Genomic DNA, 24998 nt, shown 5'->3' on the forward strand with positions numbered 1-24998 from the left:
GATGCAGTCAAAATGTTTATTTTTTGAGCTAATTATATAGACCCTCTGTTTTTTTTTGTGCAAATATAACTTAAAGTAATGCGAGCAGGCTCATGATTCTTCAAAAGTACTGATGAATGTATCAAAGAGAGCACTGCAGCATCGAAGCTTGGTTGAAAATGTGCCATTAGATGATATCACAGATATAACAGGTTGACATGTAGCTTTAGCAACAGTATGTTTACACTTGGTAAATGCAATTCCATCTTCCAGTGCAGCGATTCTCAACCGGTGGGACGGGGCCCACTGATGGACCACAACGGTATTGCAACTGGGCCCCCGAATAATTGGCAAACACTAAGAATTGAATGATAAATACAACATTAATATAAAAATATTACTTTTTTTTTTCTTCTTTAAAACCTTGAAACGTGTTTTCGTTGTGATACCGACAAATAGCAACTTAAAGTATACTACGTTGGTTCCATCGATCCTAGCCGGAAAACAATCGATTGCTCGATCATTAACCCATTTAGACCAGGAAAGAATCTGTCATTTTTAGATTTATTTGGCTATTAAAAAGAAAATGTTTGTGCATATCTTTGAATATACATATATATTTCAAATCTTTGCTTCTGGGGATTCTACAAATGTCTTCTAAATCCTAACAGTTTTTTGAAAAACGTATGTTTCTATTTCGGCGGTTCTCAAACCTTTTCAGGTCAAGGACCCCTAAAATTATGTGTATTTGGCCGCGGACCCCCAACTCAAAATATTTCGTTCCAGGGACCCACAGAAGCAAATATTTGAGTTATAAATGCTCCCTTTAAAAAACATATTATTCAAAGATTTGCATAAATGTTCACGATTTTAATAAAAATAGCAGATATACAAGCTCATAGCACGGCACTCTGTGCCGTGCTATGAGCTTGTATATCTGCTATTTTTCAATAGCCCAAAGTATAAAATATGGATGAAGTGGTTACACAGATGTGTTCCCGGTCTTAATGGGTTAAAATACACATGCTCTGAAAACACTTTCAGGATGTTCAAGTGGGCCCAGATCCAGAAAAGGTTGAGAAACCACCGTTTCTAGTGACCAAAAAGTTCCTCAAAGTTGACCAGCTGCTTGAGCTGCTCCGTTTGCATGGAGTGACGCCTCAGCAAGTTCTTGACCTTCAGATCCCTCGGGAAGGAAGGGGCGCAGGGTTGGATGGTGGGTTTCGAACCCGCCGCCGCAACCCCGTTCAACGCCTTGCTGCTTCCACCGAAGTGGCCAGAAGCAGAGGCAGGGCTGACCCCGATGTCCGGTATGGGAGCGTGGGGGTTCAGCGGAGGCAGATAGTGGGGTCTAGTGTGAGAGATGTGATCCAGGAGGAGGGCCCCCGATCCCCTGCGCTCCAGCCCAGCGGTGCCACTCCGTCTCTGGACAGCGTTCTCCAGGGACTCCCTGGATCCTGAAAGTAGCATGAAGCATGATTTTTTTAAAGACGGGGTGCCGTGATTTTCAGTGACCCCCCCCCCCTAAAACATAATCATCAGGTATTATGGTTATACTAGGAGGACGATTTTTTTCAAAAAAGTGTACAGAAATTGTTAAAATTATGTTTTTATGCGGACACGCCTCCAGTTCATTAAGTATACCTGGTTCTTACCTTAGCACCTCCTCCACCACCTTAGCACCACCCACCTGTCCTAGTCCCTCCTCCTCCTCATTCCCACACCTGTTGTGTTATGATAATGAGGGGGAGGGTATGTTTTTACTATGTCACTAAAGCACTGTTTCTCTATTGGCACGTTTGACCCTCAAGGTTTCAGCCTCCAGGAAGAAACTCCAAATAGTCAGAGAAGACATAAAACACCATAAAACCACCACCGGGGGGCTTAATGAAGTTCTATCAACCTCATAGACACATGAAAAACAGAAAAGGTGCAAAAACATGGCACCAGCTCTTTAAATATATATGTTTTATTATATTGTATAATATAAAATATTATATCTCTGCTGTCGGGAAGAAACCAGCTAACTCCAAAATGTTCATTTTTCAGGAAATGACAAAAACAAAACAAAAAGTGGAGTTAGGAGGTTTTGTTCATCATTGATAAGAACAGCTGAATGGACCTCCAAGCTCACAATGAGGTTGGGGTCAAAAGGGGGTGGAGCCTGGAGTCAGAAAACCAGCTAACTCCACCCCCCTTTGGTGGACTTAGCTGGTTTAGCAGAAAGTTTGAGGATCCAATGGAGTTAGCTGGTTTTGTCAGAAGTGCTTTTTAATACTTTTCATTGGTTCAATATTTTTTACCAACGAGCAAACGCGTAAAGGGTGTTCAAAAGCGTCAAAATGGAGTTGGCTGGTTTCTGCCAGACAGCAACGATATATTGTATAATATAAAATATTATATTATTTCGTAATTGATTAACCACCTATTTTATACTTCGTTGTACAACGGTGTCTTACAAAAATCACAGATCTACAAGCTCATAATATGTTGTGGGCTATTTTAACTATTTTAGTTTTTCACCTATAATGACAAGCCCAACATATTGATAATCCATAATTGTATTTAAAAAAAATCAATACTTGACCCCAGATTTTTTGTAATCAGTTAAATCCAGTAGTTTGATTAGCTATTTAATTTTCTATTTACGATTTTTTTGCTCCTTCCTCATACCAATTACGGCGTACAGGTCGATACAGAGGATCGGTGCATTGCGTATACAACAATACCGATACCAGCATTTTAGGCATTATCGGACGCATTTCCGATACGGGTGTCTGTATTGGACCAACTCTACCTGTAAGGGGGGAAGATCTGCTGTTGACCAGTTTGCGTCTTTCCAGGCCCGCTCCGGCCCCCGCGGTGCTCTTGGACCCGTCCTCTCGGTGCTCGAACTGTGGCAGCTGGGAGTCGGAGCTGTAGTGGTCCATCCCGATGTTCCGCCTTCGGACCACGTTCCTATCAGGGGTGGAGCAGTTCATCGAAAATAATCGATTTAATAGGCTCTATGCACAGCAGCCATATTGGAAAGAAATTGGGCTTCTTCTTACTTCCTTCACAGGTGTTACCAATGATACTAATGAAGGCTCTGTTCCATTCTGGTCAGGGTGCTGATATCGTGCATGTTGGCTCACTAGAAACACTCCATTTTGGTTCCCAAATGGCCCCTTATCGTGGGTGTGTAACTCTGAGAGTGTACAAATGGAGTTGGTTCCATTTGTACACTCTCAGAGTTATGGGGTCCTTGAAAATAAGACAACCACTATGCCACACTAAATGGAACAGAGCACCTGTGAAGGAAGTAAGGAAGGGACCCAATTAATTCCCAATATGGCTGCTGTGCATAGAGCCTATTGATCTCATAGATCCCCTATTTTGGACACGAAAAGCCTCCAAAAATGTCCCAAAAAACAAATTTTGCACTGCTAAAAATAAAAGGATGTTCATCAATTTGTTGATGAATGTATGTGACGCCCGGGATTCGAACCCGGGTCTCCCGCGTGGAAAGCCAACATCTTAACCACTAAGCCAAAGGCATATCCCTCTCGCACGGGGGAGTTATTAGAATTTCACGCCATCAGGCCGAGGTAGTGAACCACTCTGTTACACCCCCCCTTTTGACCTCCTCCCACGGGGGAACCCGATGCGGGTCACGGCACCATTGTAACGACCGGGATCCGAACCCGGGTCTCCCGCGTGGAAAGCCAACATCATAACCACTAAGCCAAAGGACTATCCCCATCGCTCGGGGGAGATATTAGACTTTCAGGCCATCAGGCCGAGGTAGTGAACCACTCTGTTACATGTAGGCTGTCTGATTCTAACCTGACTTAAGTTTACGCCGACCCGTGCCCTGCAGTCGACCCAATCAGCGGCAGCTACGGGCGGGATCTTGGCGAGACCGGGTGTAATCTCTCAAGAACAGATTCTACACTGCGTTGGAATCTGTCTTGAAGTTTCGTCAGAACGTGTACACACTGTGTGGGAGTGGGCGTGGCTTCAGATCAGGAAGCAGGCCGCGCTTTATCCAATCAAATGTAGTGGGCGGGATTCACGTGTCCGTCATCCTTCCCGACTCGAAACTTAAACCGAAACTAATTTAACAATAGCCAGGGGCGGACTGGCCATTTGGCGTACCGGGCAAATGCCCGGTGGGCCGCTGGGCCAGTGGGCCACTGGGCCCAAAAAAAAAAAAAAATTTTTTTTTTTTTTTTTTTTTTTTTGGAAAAAATATTTTCGCTCCCGTTTTAGGATTATTACGGTAATTTCCGGGTCGCGCGGCCCAATTATTAGTTACGTTAATGTTTGGGCTGGGATGCTTTCCAGTAGGGGCCTCAGTGCGGCTGCAGAGTTCATGTGCAGCAGGGCTGGGCTGAAGCAGTGCAAACCCCCCCCCCCCCCCCCCCCCCCCCCCCGTTGACAAAACGGCCCGGGGGGTGGTGGGCCGCTTCGGACCAAAATGCCAGGGCTGAATTTTGGTCCCAGTCCGGCCCTGACAATAGCGTCCGCGGAGCAGACAACTACGGAAAGATGTTCACATTTGAACTTACTCTTTCATCAAAGAAACAAGTGGGCTTATAACCAAAACCATCCATGTTCTCTGGGAGAAGTGGTGTTAGTGTTCCGTGTAGAAATGTTATCTAGTCGGAATGAAAACGCAAGCTCACCACCGGAAGTGGAGCGATGAAGGCAGACTTAAACCCTGTTTCCTTGCGCACAGGTCCTTCGTTAGCATTGGCCCAGAGTCACACTGAGGAGGACGAACAGCAGAAGTCGCTGTTTTTCCTTTTCAGTGTGTCTCTGGGTTCCGAGATTGGACCGGGTGTGACGTGCCTGAGTAGCACCTGTTCCATGTAGTTCTTTCACTATTCATCCTGGCCGCTACCAGGAACGCTACCACAAACAACAACACTACAAGTTGCGCAGCTACTATATGTCGTGTAGACACTAAAGAGTTAGCTCGTCCAGACGGTGATAGACAGACGGTCTCATCCAATCACCTGCCAAGTAGCTTGAAAAAAGGGATCGCCCTCTTCAGCGGTTGGGCTACCGAGATCCCAGATGGAAGTAGGTTGTGAAACAAATGTGTGAAGCAAGCTCCTTCCATCTGGCGGATTCAGGTTAGTCTGATTCTACCGACAACATCATAATTTTTGAGTATGTATTGTATTGCTGTATAGGAATGTATGATGTGAACTATTACTAACTAAACCGCCTTTGTTTGTCTTTGTATGTTATTTTTCATGTTGCTCTGGACCATGTGTCCTTAATAAAGATTGATTGATTGATCGATAGAACAATCACTAATAAAAGAATCGTTAGTTGCAGCTCTACCTCAGACTGGACACAGCGAGGTGTGGAAGGCATTCCGACGAGCCTTTGTCCGCAGTCTCTTGGGGACGGGGGCAACCGTCGTCCGGGTGGAGGTTTGGGTGAGACGCCGAACTGGTGGCTGTGCTGTCGTATGACATCTTTCTACCCAGCAGGCCTCTCTTCACACCTCCTAGAGCTGACATTTTAGTTGAGGAAAACATTGCACAGGGCAGTTATGACAAATAACTTAAATATCCAAAGAAATTACTAAAACAATAATCAAATTATTCACCGGCTTCGAATGCTATCAATGCATTGAATGGGAGATTATCACATTTTATCAGACCATTGAATGGGCGAAGTAGGCGACATACTGACCTACCCGCGATTTATCAGACCACCATTGAATGGGCGAAGTAGGAGAGATTCTGACCTACCCACGATTTATCAGACGATTCATTGGGCGGAATCAGGAGATACTGACCTAACGGAGGCAGAGCAGTCCCCACAACATGATTCACAATTCTATGCCTATCGGTACATAACTCGGACGGCACTGAGTAGGCTCAAGCGAATGTCACAGCGTTCAGCACGGCAACTCGCTCGCTTAAGCTCGCTCGGTGGTGCTTCACGTGGCTTGAGACTGCGCGCCTCCATCATGGTCCGAAACCGAAACTTAACTTATAAGTCGAGATGTGTGCTTGTAGATGGGCGTCTGCATGTCAACCGCGTTATGTAATAGAGCAGGCTGACATTACTGCCACTAGAGGCCGCTATCCCCCTGGGTCGTGTACGGCATTAGTTTTTTTCTAATGAAAATCCCCATAGGGAAATCTTAGATGATGCAATGTAAGATTTCCCTATGGGGTAGCGGGAGTGACGTCAGGACACTCTTGTGATAGGCCCTTACCTCCTCCAGTGGCCTGGCTTTCAGCCGAGCGGCCCAGAGCCTTCAGAAGCCCAGTGGCGTCTTTGACGTCGATGCTGTGGTGACGCGAGACGGCAGGGGGTCTCCCCCCATGGGCACCACCGTGGCTGCTCACCCTGAACGACGGATCATCCTGTCACCGCCAACACATTTTGGTTAATGATAACGTGTCATTGATTTCATTGTTTTTTGGCATTGAACATTGGAACGTGAATCAAAATAACATTTCTGTTTGAATGTTGGGCTTTGTGAACAAGAATAGGCTCTCTGCACATCAGCCATAGTGTAACTTCCTTCACAGGTGTTACCAATGATACTAATGAAGGCTCTGTTCCATTCTGGTCAAACAGAGTCAGGGTGCTGATATTGTACATGTTGGCTCACTGGAAACACTGTGCTACACCAGTGGGTCTCAAAGTGTGGTCCAAGGACCCTCATGGTTCCTTGAGGGGGTTCCAAATGTCCCCTTACGGGTGTGTAACTCTGAGAGTGTACAAATGGAACCAAATGGACCCGTAACCATTTGGTTCCATTTGTACACTCTCAGAGTTATGGGTGTCCTTGAAATTCAAACGTTTGAGAACCACTGTGCTACACTAAATGGGACAGAGCCTTCATTAGTATCATTGGTAACACCTGTGAAGGAAATAAGGAAGGGCCCAATTTCTTTACAATATGGCTGCTGTGCATAGAGCCTATTTCAGATACTGTATGATGAATCACTTAAAGCGGTAACTTTACGAATTTAATGAATACAATAACATTTTTTCCAATCTGTATGCAAGGGATAATTGTCGTTGTTATAACCCCCTTCAGGTTGACAACACCTCGGCGACAATTATCCCGCTTATTACACGGCTACTTAATAAATACATTAATACATTGACCCAAAAATAGTATAACAACAAAACAAAGTATTTCCTTGCTTAAAGGCATTGTAGGGAACATTAAGCCTAAATTAAAAAAATATTTATATATATATTTTTTGCATTTTTTCCCCTCTATCAGCCACTATATAATCATGCTGGGGTGTTTTCCTGCATTGAAACACAGTACTCTTTCTGAAAACCCTATTTTCCCTGCATTGTTTATGTGTGTGCAGTTGGTTTCCCGGCCACCAGGGCCTCCATAGACTTCCATAGACTTCCTTACGTACCGGACAAACATAACAACAACAACAACAATAGGGAAAATAGGGTTTTCAGAAAGAGGCCTGTGTTTCAATGCAGGAAAACACCCCAGCATGATTATATAGTGGCTGATAGAGGGGAAAAAAATGCAAAAAATATATACAGTGGGTACGGAAAGTATTCAGACCCCCTTACATTTTTCACTATTTGTCATATTGCAGCCATTTGCTAAAATCATTTAAGTTATTTTGTTTTCCTCATTCATGTACACACAGCACCCCATATTGACAAAAAAAAAACAAAATTGTAGAAATGTTTGCAGATTTATTAAAAAAGAAAAACTGAAATATCACATGGCCATAAGTATTCAGACCCTTTGCTGTGACACTCGTATATTTAAATGAGATGCTGTCCATTTCTTCTGATCATCCTTGAGATGGTTCTACACCTTCATTGGAATCCAGCTATGTTTAATAACATTGATTGGACTTGTTTGGGAAAGGCAAAAACCTGTCTATATAAGACCGTGCAGCTCACAGTACATGTCAGAGCAAATGAGAATCATGAGATCGAATGAACTGCCCGAAGAGCTCAGAGACAGAATTGTGGCAAGGCACAGATCTGGCCAAGGTTACAAAATAATTTCCGCTGCACTTAAGGTTCCTAAGAGCACAGTGGCCTCCATAATCCTTAAATGGAAGACGTTTGGGACAACCAGGACTCTTCCTAGAACTGGCCGTCCGGCCAAACTGTGCAATCGGGGGAGAAGAGCCTTGGTGAGAGCGGTAAAGAAGAACCCAAAGATCACTGTGGCTGAGCTCCAGAGATGCTTTGGGGAGATGGGAGAAAGTTCTAGAAAGTCAACCATCACTACAGCCCTCCACCAGTCGGGGCTTTATGGCAGAGTGGCCCGATGGAAGACTCTCCTCAATGCAAGACACATGAAATCCCGCTTAGAATTAAGGCCAAAAAGTTCTATCTTGGTCTCATCAGACCAGAGAATCTTATTTCTCATACTCTGGGAGTCCTTCATGTGTTTTTTGGCAAACTCTATGCGGGCTTTCATGTGTCTTGCATTGAGGAGAGGCTTCCGTCGGGCCACTCTGCCATAAAGCCCTGACTGGTGGAGGGCTGCAGTGATGGTTGACTTTCTAGAACTTTCTCCCATCTCCCCGAAGCATCTCTGGAACTCAGCCACAGTGATCTTTGGGTACTTTTTTTACCGCTCTCACCAAGGCTCTTCTCCCCCGATTGCTCAGTTTGGCCGGACGGCCAGTTCTAGGAAGAGTCCTGGTTGTCCCAAACGTCTTCCATTTAAGGATTATGGAGGCCGCTGTGCTCTCAGGAACCTTAAGTGCAGCGGAAATTATTTTGTAACCTTGGCCAGATCTGTGCCTTGCCACAATTCTGTCTCTGAGCTCTTCGGGCAGTTCCTTCGATCTCATGATTCTCATCTGCTCTGACATGCACTGTGAGCTGTACGGTCTTATATAGACAGGTTTTTGCCTTTCCCTGATTTAAAGGGTGGAGCATTCATTCCCTATTTACATCGTTCCTGTGTTGGCCGGTCCCCGACTAGACCCTCGGCAACCCGAAGGGCTAGACGCTCGGCCGCCCGAAGGGCGGCCGAGCTTCTAGTCAATGTAATTAAACATAGCTGGATTCCAATGAAGGTGTAGAACCATCTCAAGGATGATCAGAAGAAATGGACAGCATCTCAGTTAAATATATGAGTGTCAGAGCAAAGGGTCTGAATACTTATGGCCATGTGATATTTCAGTTTTTCTTTTTTAATAAATCTGCAAACATTTCTACAATTCTGTGTTTTTTTGTCAATATGGGGTGCTGTGTGTACATGAATGAGGGAAAAAAAATTAACTTAAAGGATTTCAGCAAATGGCTGCAATATGACAAATAGTGAAAAACGTAAGGGGGTCTGAATACTTTCCGTACCCACTGTATATAAATATTTTTTAAATTTAGGCTTAATGTTCCCTACATTGCCTTTAAGGTAATGAAATTGTTTTGCTGGGCGGACACGGTCGCCTCGGAAAACAAGGAAGTGTAGTTCATCAAATAGAATGCATTTTCGGTTACTACATTGTCTATTTTTCGCTTCAAATGTCTTCAAAAACATTCTTGAGAGCAATGTTTAGTTGTAAATGACATTGTGTGTTGTGTTTTCATTGCTGCCATGTTGGATACAGCATAACATTGAAGAAGTACAGCAGGTGCTCTGAGTCTTTCATTAGACAGCGGTCTGTTATTGAGCTCATCAGTTATTATTCAGAAATAACACACCGCTGAATTTAGCGATTGACCAATCAGAATCAAGCATTCAACCAAACCATGTAAAAAGGCAAATATTATGCTTATACTCCACTACAATTATTTGAAAACATTAGTTACTAGTTACTTTGTAGATTTTGAAAACATGCCTTGACCACATAAGCCCTATATACATTTTGGCCATTTGAAAATAGCAGATCTACAAGCTCACAATGCATTGTGAGCTTGTAGATCTGCTATTTTCAAAGGATTCTTCTAAATGTTATACATTTGAAAACTTGTGTAAAGGGACCTTCAGCATAATGAGTACTTTAACTTTTGGTACTTTAAGTACATTTTTGATACCAATACTTAGTACATTTCGAAATCCGGACTTTCACTTGTAGCAGAGTATTTCTAACAGTGCAGTATTGATACTGTACTTTTACTTAAGTAAAATATCTGAGTAGTTCTTCCACCACTGCCAACAGAAACGAATTGTGTCAAGCCTAGTACCTCGGGAGACATGACCTTCAGCTCCTCTGTCAGCGAGGAGGCCTGGTTCTGGTTCTGCTGAATCTGAAGGGAAGGAGGAATCTTCAGCCTGGGCTCTGAGGGCAGCCTCTGGAGGTTGAGGAGCTTGTTCACCCCGCCAGGACCACCTGGTGGTGACGGACGGGGGTCCCCCCGGGTGGGAGAGCCGGGCTGGGACGGCGCCACCACCACCAGGCATGGTGGTGGTGGTCCGCTGGCCGAACCTTTGGGGTCTCTGAGGCCCATAAGGGGGCTTCCGAATTGGGGAGGACAAGCGTTTGCTGGAAAAGGCATGGGCGACAGAACATTGTGAATGCTGAATATCGATTGCGTGGAACAAATGTCCAAAACCGTTCTTTTTTTATTATAATTATAAAAATAAAAATAAATAAACATTTTAAAATAGTGAAAGTAGGAGTGTTGGAAAAAATCGATTAATGTAAAAATAGTGATTCTTAAATTCTTAAAAAAGTTTACTATAAAAAAAGATAATCGTGAGATAGATTAGATAAAGCAGAACATTCACATCACTAGAACATAGCAGATCTACAAGCTCACAACTACGTGTTGCACATCGTTAATAATTTCAAGAAAAAACTAACATTTTAAATACGGAGATACAAGCTTTCAGTGAAGTATTGTTGTCTAGATGTGGACTAGTACAGGGGTCTTCAAGGTTTTTCAGGCCAAGGACCACTTTAGCTGAGAGAGAGATGAAGCAGGGACCCCCCCACTACATACTGTATTGTATAAAATTGTGTTGCAGATTAATTTTTCATAGATTTCATAGATAGCTTCATAGATTTGTTTGACGGCACTATCATCAGTGTCGTTTAAATTAATGTCCCCCCCCTTTTTTGACATTTAACCACTTAAAGGGATATTTCACTTTCTTTTTTACATTTTTGGGATAATTTTATCGTCTACTCAGGCTTTTGTGAGCCCACCAGACAGTTTTTAAGTTGCTTAATTCAATGTTTAGAGATTTGCTATTCATTTTATCAGACATGCCCCCTTCTCATACAAACCCATTGTAACATTAAACTCCATTTTAACCATGTTAGATTCATTGAGGACACACGTCCTTGGTTCTGGTGACTGATATTGGCCCAATGCGTGAGGGGGGCGGGTTTTTCAATTACTTTTTTTATTTTTTATTTTTGGGGAAAATGAAACAAATTATGAAAAACTATAAAAAAGAAATAAAAAAAAGCTTTCTCTGAAGTGGATGATAAAAAAAAATCACACCCACTGTGAAGTGAGCGGTGCTATTTAAAAACAACAGTGGTCATCATCACAGTGATGGAAGCAGTGAGTGGTGCTATTTATAGGTTATTAATTTCATCATGCATCTCGCTAGCCAATCACAGTACTGAGCAAAGGGTCTGAATACCAATCAGCCAATCACAGTACAGCGAAAGACACATTTTCACGACAGAAAGAAAAACTCTCACCACAGATGGGTCCCAAACCCACTTATAGGAGCGGCTACACCGCTCAATAAATAAATCTAAAAATGATTTGGCACCTAAATATGGTACTAATGGTAGGCACCTAACTATGAGGAACTTCTAGGCCAAGGGCAGTGGTTGTCAAAGTGGGGTCCGGGGCCTCAGGAGTCCTTGACGGGGTTCCAGGGGGTCCCCAGCTATAGGAACCAAATGAACTCTTATGAATCTGACTAATTATGTATCAATTTGGGGGTCCTTGACATGAACAAGTTTGAGAACCTGCACTGCCCTATAGGGGTCCCTGACGGCCTAGACCATTGGAATAGTATGTAAACATCAGAAGTTGCCCCTTACGCTTTGCGTGTGGTTCTTGTGGTGGCGCGTGCAGCTGGATGTCAGAAGGAGACATCGTGCAACAAGGTGCCGCTGGGTAATGTAGTCTCTCCTCCAGGTCAGGGGGCGGGGGCACGTTGAGGTACTGTTTGGTCATGTGACCGCCAGAGGGCAGCCTGTCCGTGGTGATGATGATGACCTCTTTGCCCTTGGCCTTGCAGGCGTCCAGCAGAACTCGGAGGACCTCCTTGTCGCCGGAGTTGACGGCGTAGACCAGAGCAGACGAGCCTGCGCGTAAGGGTTGAAAAGTTAGGGCCCTATCTTGCGCGCCGCCTTATCCCTTATGCCTAAACTTTTTTGCCATGTTTTGCTATTTTGAATAACATTTTTAGATAGTGAAAATGGACGATCTACATCGACATGTCGTGAGCTTGTAGATCGGCTGTTTGAACTCTTTCCAGACGTTTTCCAAAATAGTCAAAATAAAAAAATGGGGTAAGGCGGCGCACAAGATAGGGTCCTTAGTCAAACAAATTGATTTAATCGATCATTAAAAAATATATAAATATATCAATAATCAATCATTTAAAGGTGCTTAAGGGATATTCAGGTTCAAAGCTTTTTTGTTAAAAAGTTAAATATATATTGTGTTAGAAATCATTACTTCCAATTTCACGTGTTTGTATTCTGTATGAGTTCTCTCTCCTGACTGGATGAAATTGGTATCCCAAATTGAGAGACGGAGAGACCCCTGTTGTAAAATTGTTTTTAATTGATGAAAAGTTGAGTGTTTTCAAATGTAGGAAGCGGGAAAAAAATGATATTTACCCATAACAATTGGTCCGCGACCCAAACAGTTCTCTATAGCAATGATTGCTCTCAAAATATAGAGCTATTTAACACATGTTATAACCAAAAGTATCACTTACTGCACCTTTTATTAAAACAATCAATTGTAATACAATTTTGGGCATGTCAATATAGCCACTTCTTGGTTATTCGATTAATCTAAAAAGTAATCAATAGAATAATGTCTAAGAAAATCATGGATTGTTCCAGGCGTACGGTACCGGCGTGGTCTTCCAGACTGGGGTCAGCGCCGCTGTTCAGCAGCAGAGACAGAACCTCGGCCCCGGCCTGTCGGAGGCAGGCGTGCATCAAGGCCGTCCTCCCTGTCTTGTCCTGGATGTTTGGGTCGGCGCCGCTCTCCAACAGATACCTTCCAGGAGACAGACGTGGACAAGCTTCTCAAACGTTTTCATGTCAAACTAGAAAAAGTGCTCCTCGGAGCACAGGTCTCCGCCAGGTCAGGTACGTTATTCTGGCCTCCTGGTGGCGCTATAATAGGCCAATGTGAAAGGGTGCCAACCGTGCCATTTATTCTTGCATTGACATTGCATTCACTGCATTTATTCCAAAAATGTGTTTTGCTAAGTTAGACCTGCTGGTGGCGCTATAACAGGCCAATGTGAAAAGGGTGGCATTTCTTCCTCGGCCTAGTGGGAATGTGCGTGTGAAATTTCAAGGAAATCGCAAGCTGCGTGTATACTTTGAGGCTTTTTGTTCAAAACGGACCAACCCTGCAAACTTTGGAAGCCAACCTTAGGCAATGATGAGGATGGAATATGGGAAATCGGACAGATCCGTGTTGATCACATGACTATAGACATACTGTGTACCGATTTGCATGACGTTTGGATAAAATCTGTAGGAGTAATATAAAAAAAATGGGTTTTGCACAAATTGGCCTCCTGGTGGCGCTATAACATGGCAGAGGTTCTGAATTGGCATCCAGGGAGTGTGTGTGCACAGTTTCGGAGCGACCGGGCCAACGGTGCCGGAGATTAGCTGGTAACACACGGACAGGACGGACGGACGGACGGACGGACACACGGACGGACGGACAGGGGGTAAAACATACTCTCTCGCCATGCCTTTCGGCCTGGTGGAGACAATTAAAACGTGTTGGGCACCCCTGTGGCCATATCATGATAAGCGAACATTTGCTGAAAATCTACAAGCTCCCAAGGCGTCGCAACATGCACCCTACATCTTCAAGATAAAGTTAGCATGCTCAAATGGAAGGCAATGTTCTTGCATTAACCCATTTATACCGGGAGGAAAGCATCCGTCTCATTTTAAGATTGATTTGGCTATTCAATAATAGCACATCTACAAGCTCATGTGAGCTTGTAGATCTGCTATTTTTGAAAAATCTTGATAATTTGTGCCATTCTTTGAATATACATATATTTTTAAAGCAATTTTTTTAAACTCCAATATTTGCTTCTGGGGGTCCCTGGGACAAAATATTTTGAGATGGGGGGGGGGGGGGGGGTCCTTGACAAGAAAACATTTGAGCACCACTTGTTATAAAAAAAACATTTTTTTTTTGAAGAATCCCCAGAAGCAAAGATTTGAGTTAAAATGTTTGCTTAAAGATGTATATTCAAAGATTTTAAAAAAGAATAGCAGATATACATGAGCTTGTATATCTGCTATTTTTGAATAGCGAAATAAATCTTAAATGACAGAGATGCGTTCCCGGATTGGGTTGGTGGTTCTCAAACGTTTCCATGTCAAAATAAAACCCCATCTGAAAATATTTTGACCAGATTTTGACCAGCTAAAAGTGGTTAATCTGATTTTGATGCTATATAAACACTTTGCTGAGGACACCCCTATGGGCAAAGCATGATAAGCCAACATTCGCTGAAAATCTTCAAGCTCCCAAGGCGTCGCAACATGCACCCTATAACTTCAACATGAAGTTAGCATGCTCAAATGGAAGGCATTGTTCTTGCATTAATTACATTACATTGCATTACAGTCATAACGCATTACTACAAGGAGAAGCTGTAATATATTATTAAAATGACACTACGCTACTACGTTACTTTGTGCGTTACCCACCAAAGTGAAGGTGTTTTTTTTTATCCACCCACAAAGCCGCAGCCTACAGCAAAATCCCTGTTAAAAGAGCACACCTCTCTCTACAGGCTATCATTGTCAACAAATCTCTGTGATTCTAATTTTACTATAATCAGCTGAAGGGAGAGTGTCAATTCCTTGTGCCAATTGTGTTTATATAAGATGGTAGTCTATTTAATTTATTTAAAGAAGGCAAGTTAAGCATCGCGCAATGCAATGTTCCAATTTACACACCTCAATTTTATTCATCGATTACGCAGGAAATAATGAATTGATTACAAAAATATAAAATAATCTCTAATCAGTAACATGTAGGTGATACTTACAGTGGGGCAAAAAAGTATTTAGTCAGCCACCATTGTGCAAGTTCTCCCACTTAAAAAGATGAGAGAGGCCTGTAATTTTCATCATAGTTATACATCAACTATGAGAGACAAAATTAGGGGAAAAAAATCCAGAAAATCACATTGTCTGATTTTTAAAGAATTTATTTGCAAATTATGAGGAAAATAAGTATTTGGTCAATAACAAAAGTTCATCTCAATACTTTGTTATATACCCTTTGTTGGCAATGACAGAGGTCAAACGTTTTCTGTAAGTCTTCACAAGGTTACCACGCACTGTTGCTGGTATGTTGGCCCATTCCTCCACGCGAGATCTCACCCCGTAGGATCTTTTTTATTTATTTATTTTTTTAAGAACGGTGAGCAAAAATGCCAGAACCACACAGGGGGACTTAGTGAATGACCTGCAGAGAGCTGGGACCAAAGTAACAAAGGCTACCATCAGTAACACACTACGCCACCAGGGACTCAAATCCTGTAGTGCCAGACGTGTCCCCCTGCTTAAGCCAGTAGATGTCCAGGCCCGTCTGAGGTTTGCTAGAGAGCATTTGGATGATCCAGAAGAGGATTGGGAGAATGTCATATGGTCAGATGAAACCAAAATAGAACTTTTTGGTAGAAACTCAACTTCTCGTGTTTGGAGGAGAAAGAATGCTGAGTTGCAACCAAAGAACACCATACCTACTGTGAAGCATGGGGGTGGAAACATAATGCTTTGGGGCTGTTTTTCTGCAAAGGGACCAGGACGACTGATCCGTGTAAAGGGAATAATGAATGGGGCCATGTATCGTGAGATTTTGAGTGAAAACCTCCTTCCATCAGCAAGGGCATTGAAGATGAAACGTGGCTAGGTCTTTCAGCATGACCATGATCCCAAACACACCACCCGGGCAACGAAGGAGTGGCTTCGTAAGAAGCATTTCAAGGTCCTGGAGTGGCCTAGCCAGTCTCCAGATCTCAACCCCATAGAAAATCTTTGAAGGGAGTTGAAAGTCTGTGTTGCCCAGCGGCAGCCCCGAAACATCACTGCTCTAGAGGAGATCTGCATGGAGGAATGGGCCAACATACCAGCAACAGTGTGTGGTAACCTTGTGAAGACTTACAGAAAACGTTTGACCTCTGTCATTGCCAACAAAGGGTATATAACAAAGTATTGAGATGAACTTTTGTTATTGACCAAATACTTATTTTCCTCATAATTTGCAAATAAATTCTTTAAAAATCAGACAATGTGATTTTCTGGATTTTTTTTCCTAATTTTGTCTCTCATAGTTGATGTATAACTATGATGAAAATTACAGGAATCTCTCATCTTTTTAAGTGGGAGAACTTGCACAATGGTGGCTGACTAAATACTTATTTGCCCCACTGTATGTCTATCAAATGTGTTTTTATTGAAAGACAATTAAAGTCCAGAGCTAAGTTAGAAGCCAAACATCGGGTGTGTGTGCTCAATGTAAAATCCCCACGGTGCGGCTGCAGAGTTCATGTCAGACTCTGTTGGAACCAAGGGCCAAGGCTTGGATATTTACGATGAGGCCAACACGGAAGCTTATGAATGGCCAGAGTGGCGTTGTTTTACCCTGCGCCGACCTGCGGTGTCAGAAAGAATTAATTTTAACGCAAGTGAATGGGTTTTTTGACAAACTTTAGACTAGATTTTCTTACCGTAATAAAAAGTGTCATAAATTCTATATGCTTCTCCAGTCGCTATAGTCGGGGATCCAGTCACCGAAAATTTGAGAGGACCTGTGATGTCATGCTATACTTTTTTTTTGTGTTTTTTCTATTAATTTGGTCATTAAGTTCCACAGAATGAGAGGCCTGCTCTGCCGGAAACATCGCGAAAAAAAGTTGTGGACATGTTTGTATAATGAAGCCTTTATTTTTTGACCGTGTGATGTGAATTAGGTTTATTTTCTTAAAGTCCTCAAAAGGTTGTGTAGGCTGTCAATAAATGATTCCCAGATACACAGAACACATATGTGAACACCACCAAGTCCAAAAATACACTCACAAAGCCTTTCCAAATGATTTATAGCCATTTTTGGTACCAAAAATGCACCGTTTTTTTTTGCATTTTCCCCAATACTTTCATCTTTACTTCAATAGTAATCAACTTTTCCATGGGTTATGACATCAGCCAATGTCTCATTCTTTTCATCAATTATAGTCACATTCCACAAAAAAAAATATTAAAATCAACCCTAAATTAAAGGAACTGTGGTGACTTTAATACTCTTATGCTCAAAATTCCCAGAGCCTTTTTTTTTCTTGAAAACACCTGTACCCCCACAAAAGAAACGTGTAACACAACAAATTCAAAACACAAGTATTTTTTATTATAAAATAAACAGATGTGCACAGCTGATTCTTTATGTTAGTTGAAAAATCACACCTAGTGTGAAGTGAGCTGTGCTATTCATGAATACTAATATATATTGTCTCTGTTGTGATGTCATAGTGATGAAATTGCTATCCTTGATCTTGATTGGCGTACATACATGCTAAACGTCCCATGACGCTTGGAGCTAAACTCCTTCCAGGAGCACAGCTCAAAAAAGGAAATTAAACATTGGCTGAATAAAATAAAGATTATGACATGTCTAATATCACGAAAATGAAAATGATCAGGAAAATGAAAACAACTAACTAATCAACTCACTCACTGTCACTGTCTTCGAGTGTGAGTTCAACTTGTGAACATTTTTTGGGGTCCCCAGTGCAGAGACAGGCAATGACACACTTGACACCGGCTCTTGCACAGGAGCATCCTCTGGCACACTTGCTTTTCTTGCAGTGGCAATATTTGGTGCGCTTGTATTGTGCAGGTTTTGCATCCTTCAGCATCATTGTTGCCACCAGCTTACCATTGACAAGCTCTCTGCCAAAGTTGGTTGCCACAGGGTAGATTGGCTGAGACATGTGTGCCCTCTTACATACAACCAACTGATGCAGGGCTCTGAGAAGGTGTAATTGGAAGGCATCTTCAGTAGGTGGAAGGCAACGCATGTCTCCTTTGATGTTGCCAAAAAGATGGGCTCGCAGTGCATCCAAGTTACCACTGAAGTCACTCCTCTCATACAGTGAAGCCATGTATCGTCTAGCGGCTAGACTCTAGCCGCTGTCACAATATCTTGTGTAACATCCAGACTTTCCCCAGAGTCACCGTATTGGCACAGAGGCAGAAGGTCTTTCAGGTGATCAACGGCAGCTTTGTAGGCATGTCTTTTTCCTCTTCTGTAAAGATAGCTCACTGTGTCACATCCAGTCAGTATGTAGGTGCTGAGGAGTATGGATGAAAGATCGGAAGCTTCAACATCATACTTCACTGCCAGGGCATCCACAATTGCATGAGCAGGTAGGTAGATATCTATCTTCTTTACCCATAGCTCCTGTAGGCCATCCATGTGTGTGATGTAATATACACATCATGATCACATCTGTGTCAGTAGCCACAACTACAGCCCGTTCGTGGTGCAGATGTTCTTTCTACTGAGTATGCAATGTGGGCAAACATCCTGGTATCTGCCTCCTCATGCTTCTCACAGGACAGTTCTGGAAGCTCAACCTGACAATCTGCTGATAACAGAACAGTGCGACTAGGATCACGGAAAGGTCCACCCAGAATAAGTGTGCATCCAGCAGGAAGTGATTTGTGCTGAGCAGTCCATGCTTCTCCCATATAGTTCAACAGGTTTGCTTTATTCAGTGGATTTTGAACAAAGCCTTTCCATTCAGGTAAGGCAAGAGTATCATGTGGCTTGTACTCCTTCATCTTGCTGGGGCAAGTCTTCATTCTCTTCTCTCGTTCCTCGCCTTTCAGACTTTCAGCTGGAGAGACATCATATCGATCACCAACAAAGTGGATGCAGTCACAGTTGTCTGGGATACCACTAAGGAGCTGCTTCAGGTATTTTACTTGCAGTTCATGGAAGGTGCTGCAACCAAGATGTTGGTGACGCTGGATGAATGCCATGGCATCAACCACCATTACAACAGGCTTGTCGAATGGTGGCAATCTGTCCACTTCACACCATGAACTGCCTAGGGATGTCTTGATTGCAGCCAAGTAGTCAGCCTTATTCCCTTTTCGCATGGCATAACCTTGGTCAAGGGATGGATCTGGCTCAAACAGGGAGGCTGGGCAACTTGTCCACTCATGACCGAAGACTTCTACATTCTTGTCTTCATCCAAGTCCTGCACAAAGTACAGGTTTCGGACAACAGCACTCTCTTCCTTGTAGACCTTCTTGGCTTTGAGCGCCATGGACATTGGCTTTTTTGTCTTTGCTGCAAATGTGGTAAGTTTCATTGGAGCTATTTTCTCACTGTCATGTTCTTCTTGCTGCAGCCAGTGCCTCCAATCCTTTTTCACGGGCGTACACCAAGTCTTTAGATGCAGATTTGTGGCCAGTTGAAATGTTAAGCAGCTCCTGTTCTTCACATATGAAGGGATTGATCATCTGGTTTTTGACTACATCTGTTATTTTCAGAACAGTTTCTGTGTCCTTTTGTCCTTGGCTTTTGGAGTCTTCATGGTGTTTGGTGTCCAGATGTACCATAGCCTTTGTCTGCTCTGAAACCGCTGTCAGACACGGAAGAGCGCGCAAGTATTTCTCCATGGCTGCTGGCTGCTGACTGATGCCAGTGAAGAGTTTTGTTTTGGCATCACGGTTGTATGTTTTCTCAAGTGCCATGTCTGTCCAGACACCATTGAAACGACCTTCAGTTTGATGCACAGTAAACTTCCCATCCTTGAATTCTCTATGGATGTCCGGAGCCAGTGTAGGTAGGCTTCTCATGGCTTCCAAGTAGTGGGGCAGGCAGGATACATACTTGTAGTGGCCAGCAGCTACAAGGTATGGTAACATCCTCTCTACTTCAGCCAGGTGTTCCTCCCACAGGCCTGCACGCTCAGCATGGATGAACCGCTTCAGAATCATCACCATGTCCATCTACTGTAGCCAGAGCTTTGAGGTAGGTGAAGTACATGTGTCATCAAACTCAGTCATCAAACATGACAGCTCCTTCAGCTGGTCAGTTGCATCAGCACATGCAGAAGATGCCTTCTCCTCATCCTTTTCTGAAAGGGCATCTAGGAGTAGCTGGACATTGATGGTAAGTGCAGATATCCACTCCAGGTCCTTCTCTTCAATGATTAGCCATTTGGAACTTGCTTCCCAGTGTAGGGCAAACATGGCTGCATGTACCATACTGTGGGCACGCAGCATTGCGTAGTAGTCTTTCCCACTGATGGTTTTGTTTGCTGTTCCACGGACACAAACATCAGCTTCTACCATGATGTCTTCGATTCCAGTTGCCTGCATGAAATGCCCAATTGCGTTTAGGAAATTCTGAGCAATGTGAAATCCACCCATGCGCAAGAGAATGTCTATAAATCATTTGGAAAGGCTTTGTGAGTGTATTTTTGGACTTGGTGTTGTTCACATATGTGTTCTGTGTATCTGGGAATCATTTATTGACAGCCTACACAACCTACTGAGCACTTTAATAAAAGAAACCTAGTTTTTTACAATAGGCGAAAATGAGCAAAAAAATAAAGGCTTCATTATACAAAAATGGCCATAACTTTTTTTCGCGATGTTTCCGGCAGAGCAGGCCTCTCATTCTGTGGCTTCATTATACAAAAATGGCCATAACTTTTTTTCGCGATGTTTCCGGCAGAGCAGGCCTCTCATTCTGTGGACCTTAATGACCAAATTAATAGAAAAAACACAAAAAAAAAATGAGCAAAAAAATAAAGGCTTCATTATACAAAAATGGCCATAACTTTTTTTCGCGATGTTTCCGGCAGAGCAGGCCTCTCATTCTGTGGCTTCATTATACAAAAATGGCCATAACGTTTTTTCGCGATGTTTCCGGCAGAGCAGGCCTCTCATTCTGTGGACCTTAATGACCAAATTAATAGAAAAAACACAAAAAAAAAGTATAGCATGACATCACAGGTTCAACCCATTTTCAAGAGCTTTTGGGCCTGTGGATCCCCGACTATAAGAACCAGTATGCGCGCAATGAAACCCATTAGGTTACATGTCGCCATTCCGACATGGGCTTAGGCTCTGTATCGACTCCAACCAGGGAACGACTCCTCTGACGATCTTTGAGAGTCAGGTGGCTATCCTTGGTCTGAAATGGCTGAGAAGGCCCCAGGGATTGTTGTGTTACACGTTTCTTTTGTGGAGGTACAGGTGTTTTCAAGAAGAAAAAAAGGCTCTGGGAATTTTGAGCATAAGGGTAATAAAGTCACCACAGTTCCTTTAATTTAGGGTTGATTTTAATAGATGAAAGTATTGGGGAAAATGCAAAAAACGGGTGCATTTTTGGTACCAATAATGTCTATAAATCATTTGGAAAGGCTTTGTGAGTGTATTTTTGGACTTGGTGTTGTTCACATATGTGTTCTGTGTATCTGGGAATCATTTATTGACAGCCTACACAACCTACTGAGCACTTTAATAAAAGAAACCTAGTTTTTTACAATAGGCGAAAATGAGCAAAAAAATAAAGGCTTCATTATACAAAAATGGCCATAACTTTTTTTCGCGATGTTTCCAGCAGAGCAGGCCTCTCATTCTGTGCACCTTAATGACCAAATGAATAGAAAAAACACCAAAAAAAAGTATCGCATGACACAGGTCACAGGTTCAACCCATTTTCAAGAGCTTTTGGGCCTGTGGATCCCCGACTACTAGTTTAAAGTCTCCTTTCAATCATCATGATGTGCGTTTTGCTAAATTATGGTCCCATTTATTTTAAAATTGACGATAAAGTAGGCTATTCTCTAGGAGGGGCGGGATGATTTGATTGACAAGCTACACAACCAATAGCATTCATTCCCCGCCCCCACTCTTGATTGACAAGCTACCCAACCAATAATGGTCTGGTCTCATTCTGCAGGATATGACGCGATATGACACGATATTGAAAGATGGCGGACCTACAGTCTTGGAACAATCGGCTTAATTTTCGGTTTGTAGAAAGCAGGGGAGTGGCTTTGTCCATCTCATTATATACAGATGTGCCACTTCAAAACTTCACACGTTACTGTTCTTTCCCTGAAAGTCCCCTGAAAATGCATTTTTTTCCTCCCTTTTCTGCCCTTAAAATGCACTGTTTTGCCCCTGAAAAGAAGTTGTCACTACACACCCCCGTTTTTCCCTTCAACAGACATCCATATACATGAGAACAAAAGAATGTGTGTTTAAGAAGGTGTCAGACTCATTATGAGGCGAAAGGTGATTTGACCAGTTGCTCAAATTAATTAGCATCATAAAAGCAGTGATCATCAAAATAATTCAGCATTTTAAATGCCCTTCTTTGTCCCTCTTATTGCCCTGGGAATCCCCTGAAAATGTACTGTCTTGGCGATGGCAGGACATGTGAAGTTTTGAAGTGGCACATCTGTAGTCTATGGTTGGAACGGAGCTCTCTGTCGGAACGTGAGCAGTGTTGCCAGATTGTGCGAGAAGAATAAGCAACTTGGTCTATGAAAACGAGGCCAAAAGAAGCGACTATAATAGGCCACATGAGCACTTCAAACCTATAAATATGTCGTCCATTAAACAATGTGCATATTTATATATGTTGGCTATTTGAAAATAGACGACCTACAACCTCACAACCGTTCTACCAAATGGACCCGTAAGGGTCCATTTGGTTCCATTTGTACACTCTCAGAGTTATGGAGGTCGTGGAAACCACTGTGCTACACTAAATGGAACAGAGCCTTCATTAGTATCATTGGTAACACCTGTGAAAGAAGTGATAATATGGCTGCTGTGCATAGAGCCTATTAAGACTAAGTTGTCAATTATTGGAAAAGAGGACATGGTTCTATGAATACGATAGGGCAGTTTCTCAACTTTGGGTCCAGGGATCACCGGGGGTCCAAACGGACCCTTATACGGGTCTGTAACTCTCACGGGTCCATTTGGTTCCATTTGTACGCCCTCAGAGTTACATAAACACTGAGGATTTTACAGTGACGATTAGGGTCCCAGAGATTTAAAAAAAATCACACCCAGTGTGAAGTGAGTGGTGATATTTATGAGTTATTAATTTCATCATGCGTCTCGGTAGCCAATCACAGCACGTCCTGCAAAGTGACGTGCTTACATTTTTTACATTATTATTAATTTCATCATGCTTCTCGCTAGCCAATCACAGCTCATCTGCGAAATTTGAAGTTAATTTCATCATGTGTCTCGCTAGCCAATCACAGCACGTCCTGCAGAGCTAGCCTATGGGCGTGTTTTCCACAGCATGGCGTCACAGCGAAAGACTGTCGTTGTGTAAAAGTGTAAAAGGTTGCGAATGATCGTGACAGGACCAGTGGTGGAAAGTAACTAAGCACATGTCCTCAAGAACTGTACTTAAGTAAAGTACAAATACCTCAAAATTGTACTCCAATTTCCAATACTTTTACTTATACTCCACTACATCTCAGAAGCAAATATTGTACTTTTACTCCACTACAATTATCTGAAAACGAGTTACTAATTACTTTGTAGATTGTCATTATTATTACAAAACATACATTAACCACTTCAGCCTTATGTATATTTCGGCCATTTGAAAATAGCCGATCTACAAGCTCACAATGCGTCGCGATGTGACACATTGTGAGCTTGTAGATCTGCTGTTTTCAAACGACTTTTATACATTTGACTTTGACGTTTGACGATTTTTATACATTGGGACATTCTGCATAATGAGTATTTTTACTTTAGGTACTTTTTGATACCACTACTTTTGTACTTTTACCCAAGTCAATTTCGAATTCCGGACTTATACATGAGTATTTCTACATTGCAGTATTGATACTTTTTACGTAAAGTAAAACATGTGAGTATACTTTTCTCACAACTGGTGACAGAACATACCGGACCATCTTGTGTTTGGGGACGCTCTGTGCGTCGGCGTGCTGCGTCCTGCAGGCCACCATGAGGGGCGTCTCGCCGCGGTCGTTGCTCTCGTTGATGTAAGCCCCGCCCTCCAGGAGGAGCCTGGTGAGGCGCAGGCGGCTCAGGTGCACGGCTTTCAGCAGAGAGTTGCCGTCGGTGCGAACCTCGCTGCACTCTGACATCCTGCTGGTCAGGGCTGGTACTACTCCAGGCACAGCTCCATTGTATGGATTCAGCGGGTATTTCCTCAATTCATCGCTGAAAACACAACAGTTTGCAAAAAAAGGCACGGTGGCACAGATTCATACAAAATAATGCTAAAAGGATTAAAAACCCAAATAAACCCATGGCTTGTTTGTTGCCATTAAGGCAGTGATGTGTTCTAGGTTTTTTCCGGAAGTATACGATAATCATTCCCTGAACGACATGCGCGTTGGCCGTGGGTTTACGCTATCGCGTTTTCAATGGATGAAATGGTTAGTAGAGGACTACGCTTGGCTATGAACATTTCACAGATTCATACAAAATAATGCTAAAAGGATTAAAAACCCAAATAAACCCATGGCTTGTTTGTTGCCATTAAGGCAGTGATGTGTTCTAGGTTTTTTCCGGAAGTATACGATAATCATTCCCTGAACGACATGCGCGTTGGCCGTGGGTTTACGCTATCGCGTTTTCAATGGATGAAATGGTTAGTAGAGGACTACGCTTGGCTATGAACATTTCATCCAGGTCATTCTACGTATAGCGTAACACGGTAGAACACACCACTGCATTAAGGTGCTGTGTATTCAATTCATAGAGACATTTAATGACAAACAATAATATACAGTAATATGCAAAAACATCATATATACGAG

General features: G+C 42.8%; 1 protein-coding gene across 1 annotated transcript; it reads right to left on the reverse strand.

Moving 5' to 3' along the window:
• Window positions 1–1071: 1071 nt before the first annotated feature.
• On the reverse strand, window positions 1072–24320 carry ankrd34bb (ankyrin repeat domain 34Bb; the record flags this gene model as incomplete). Its single annotated transcript, XM_084054340.1, has 8 exons — window positions 1072–1436; window positions 2777–2937; window positions 5314–5488; window positions 6203–6353; window positions 10135–10433; window positions 11958–12224; window positions 13007–13155; window positions 24118–24320. The coding sequence occupies 8 exons, from the start codon at window positions 24318–24320 to the stop codon at window positions 1072–1074; spliced, it is 1770 nt and encodes a 589-aa protein (XP_083910466.1).
• Between the last annotated feature and the right edge of the window lie 678 nt (window positions 24321–24998).

The sequence above is a fragment of the Gymnoscopelus microlampas genome (assembly GCF_963454915.1).
Source record: "Gymnoscopelus microlampas genome assembly, chromosome: 4".
In the NCBI taxonomy this organism is placed as follows: Eukaryota; Metazoa; Chordata; class Actinopteri; order Myctophiformes; family Myctophidae; genus Gymnoscopelus; species Gymnoscopelus microlampas.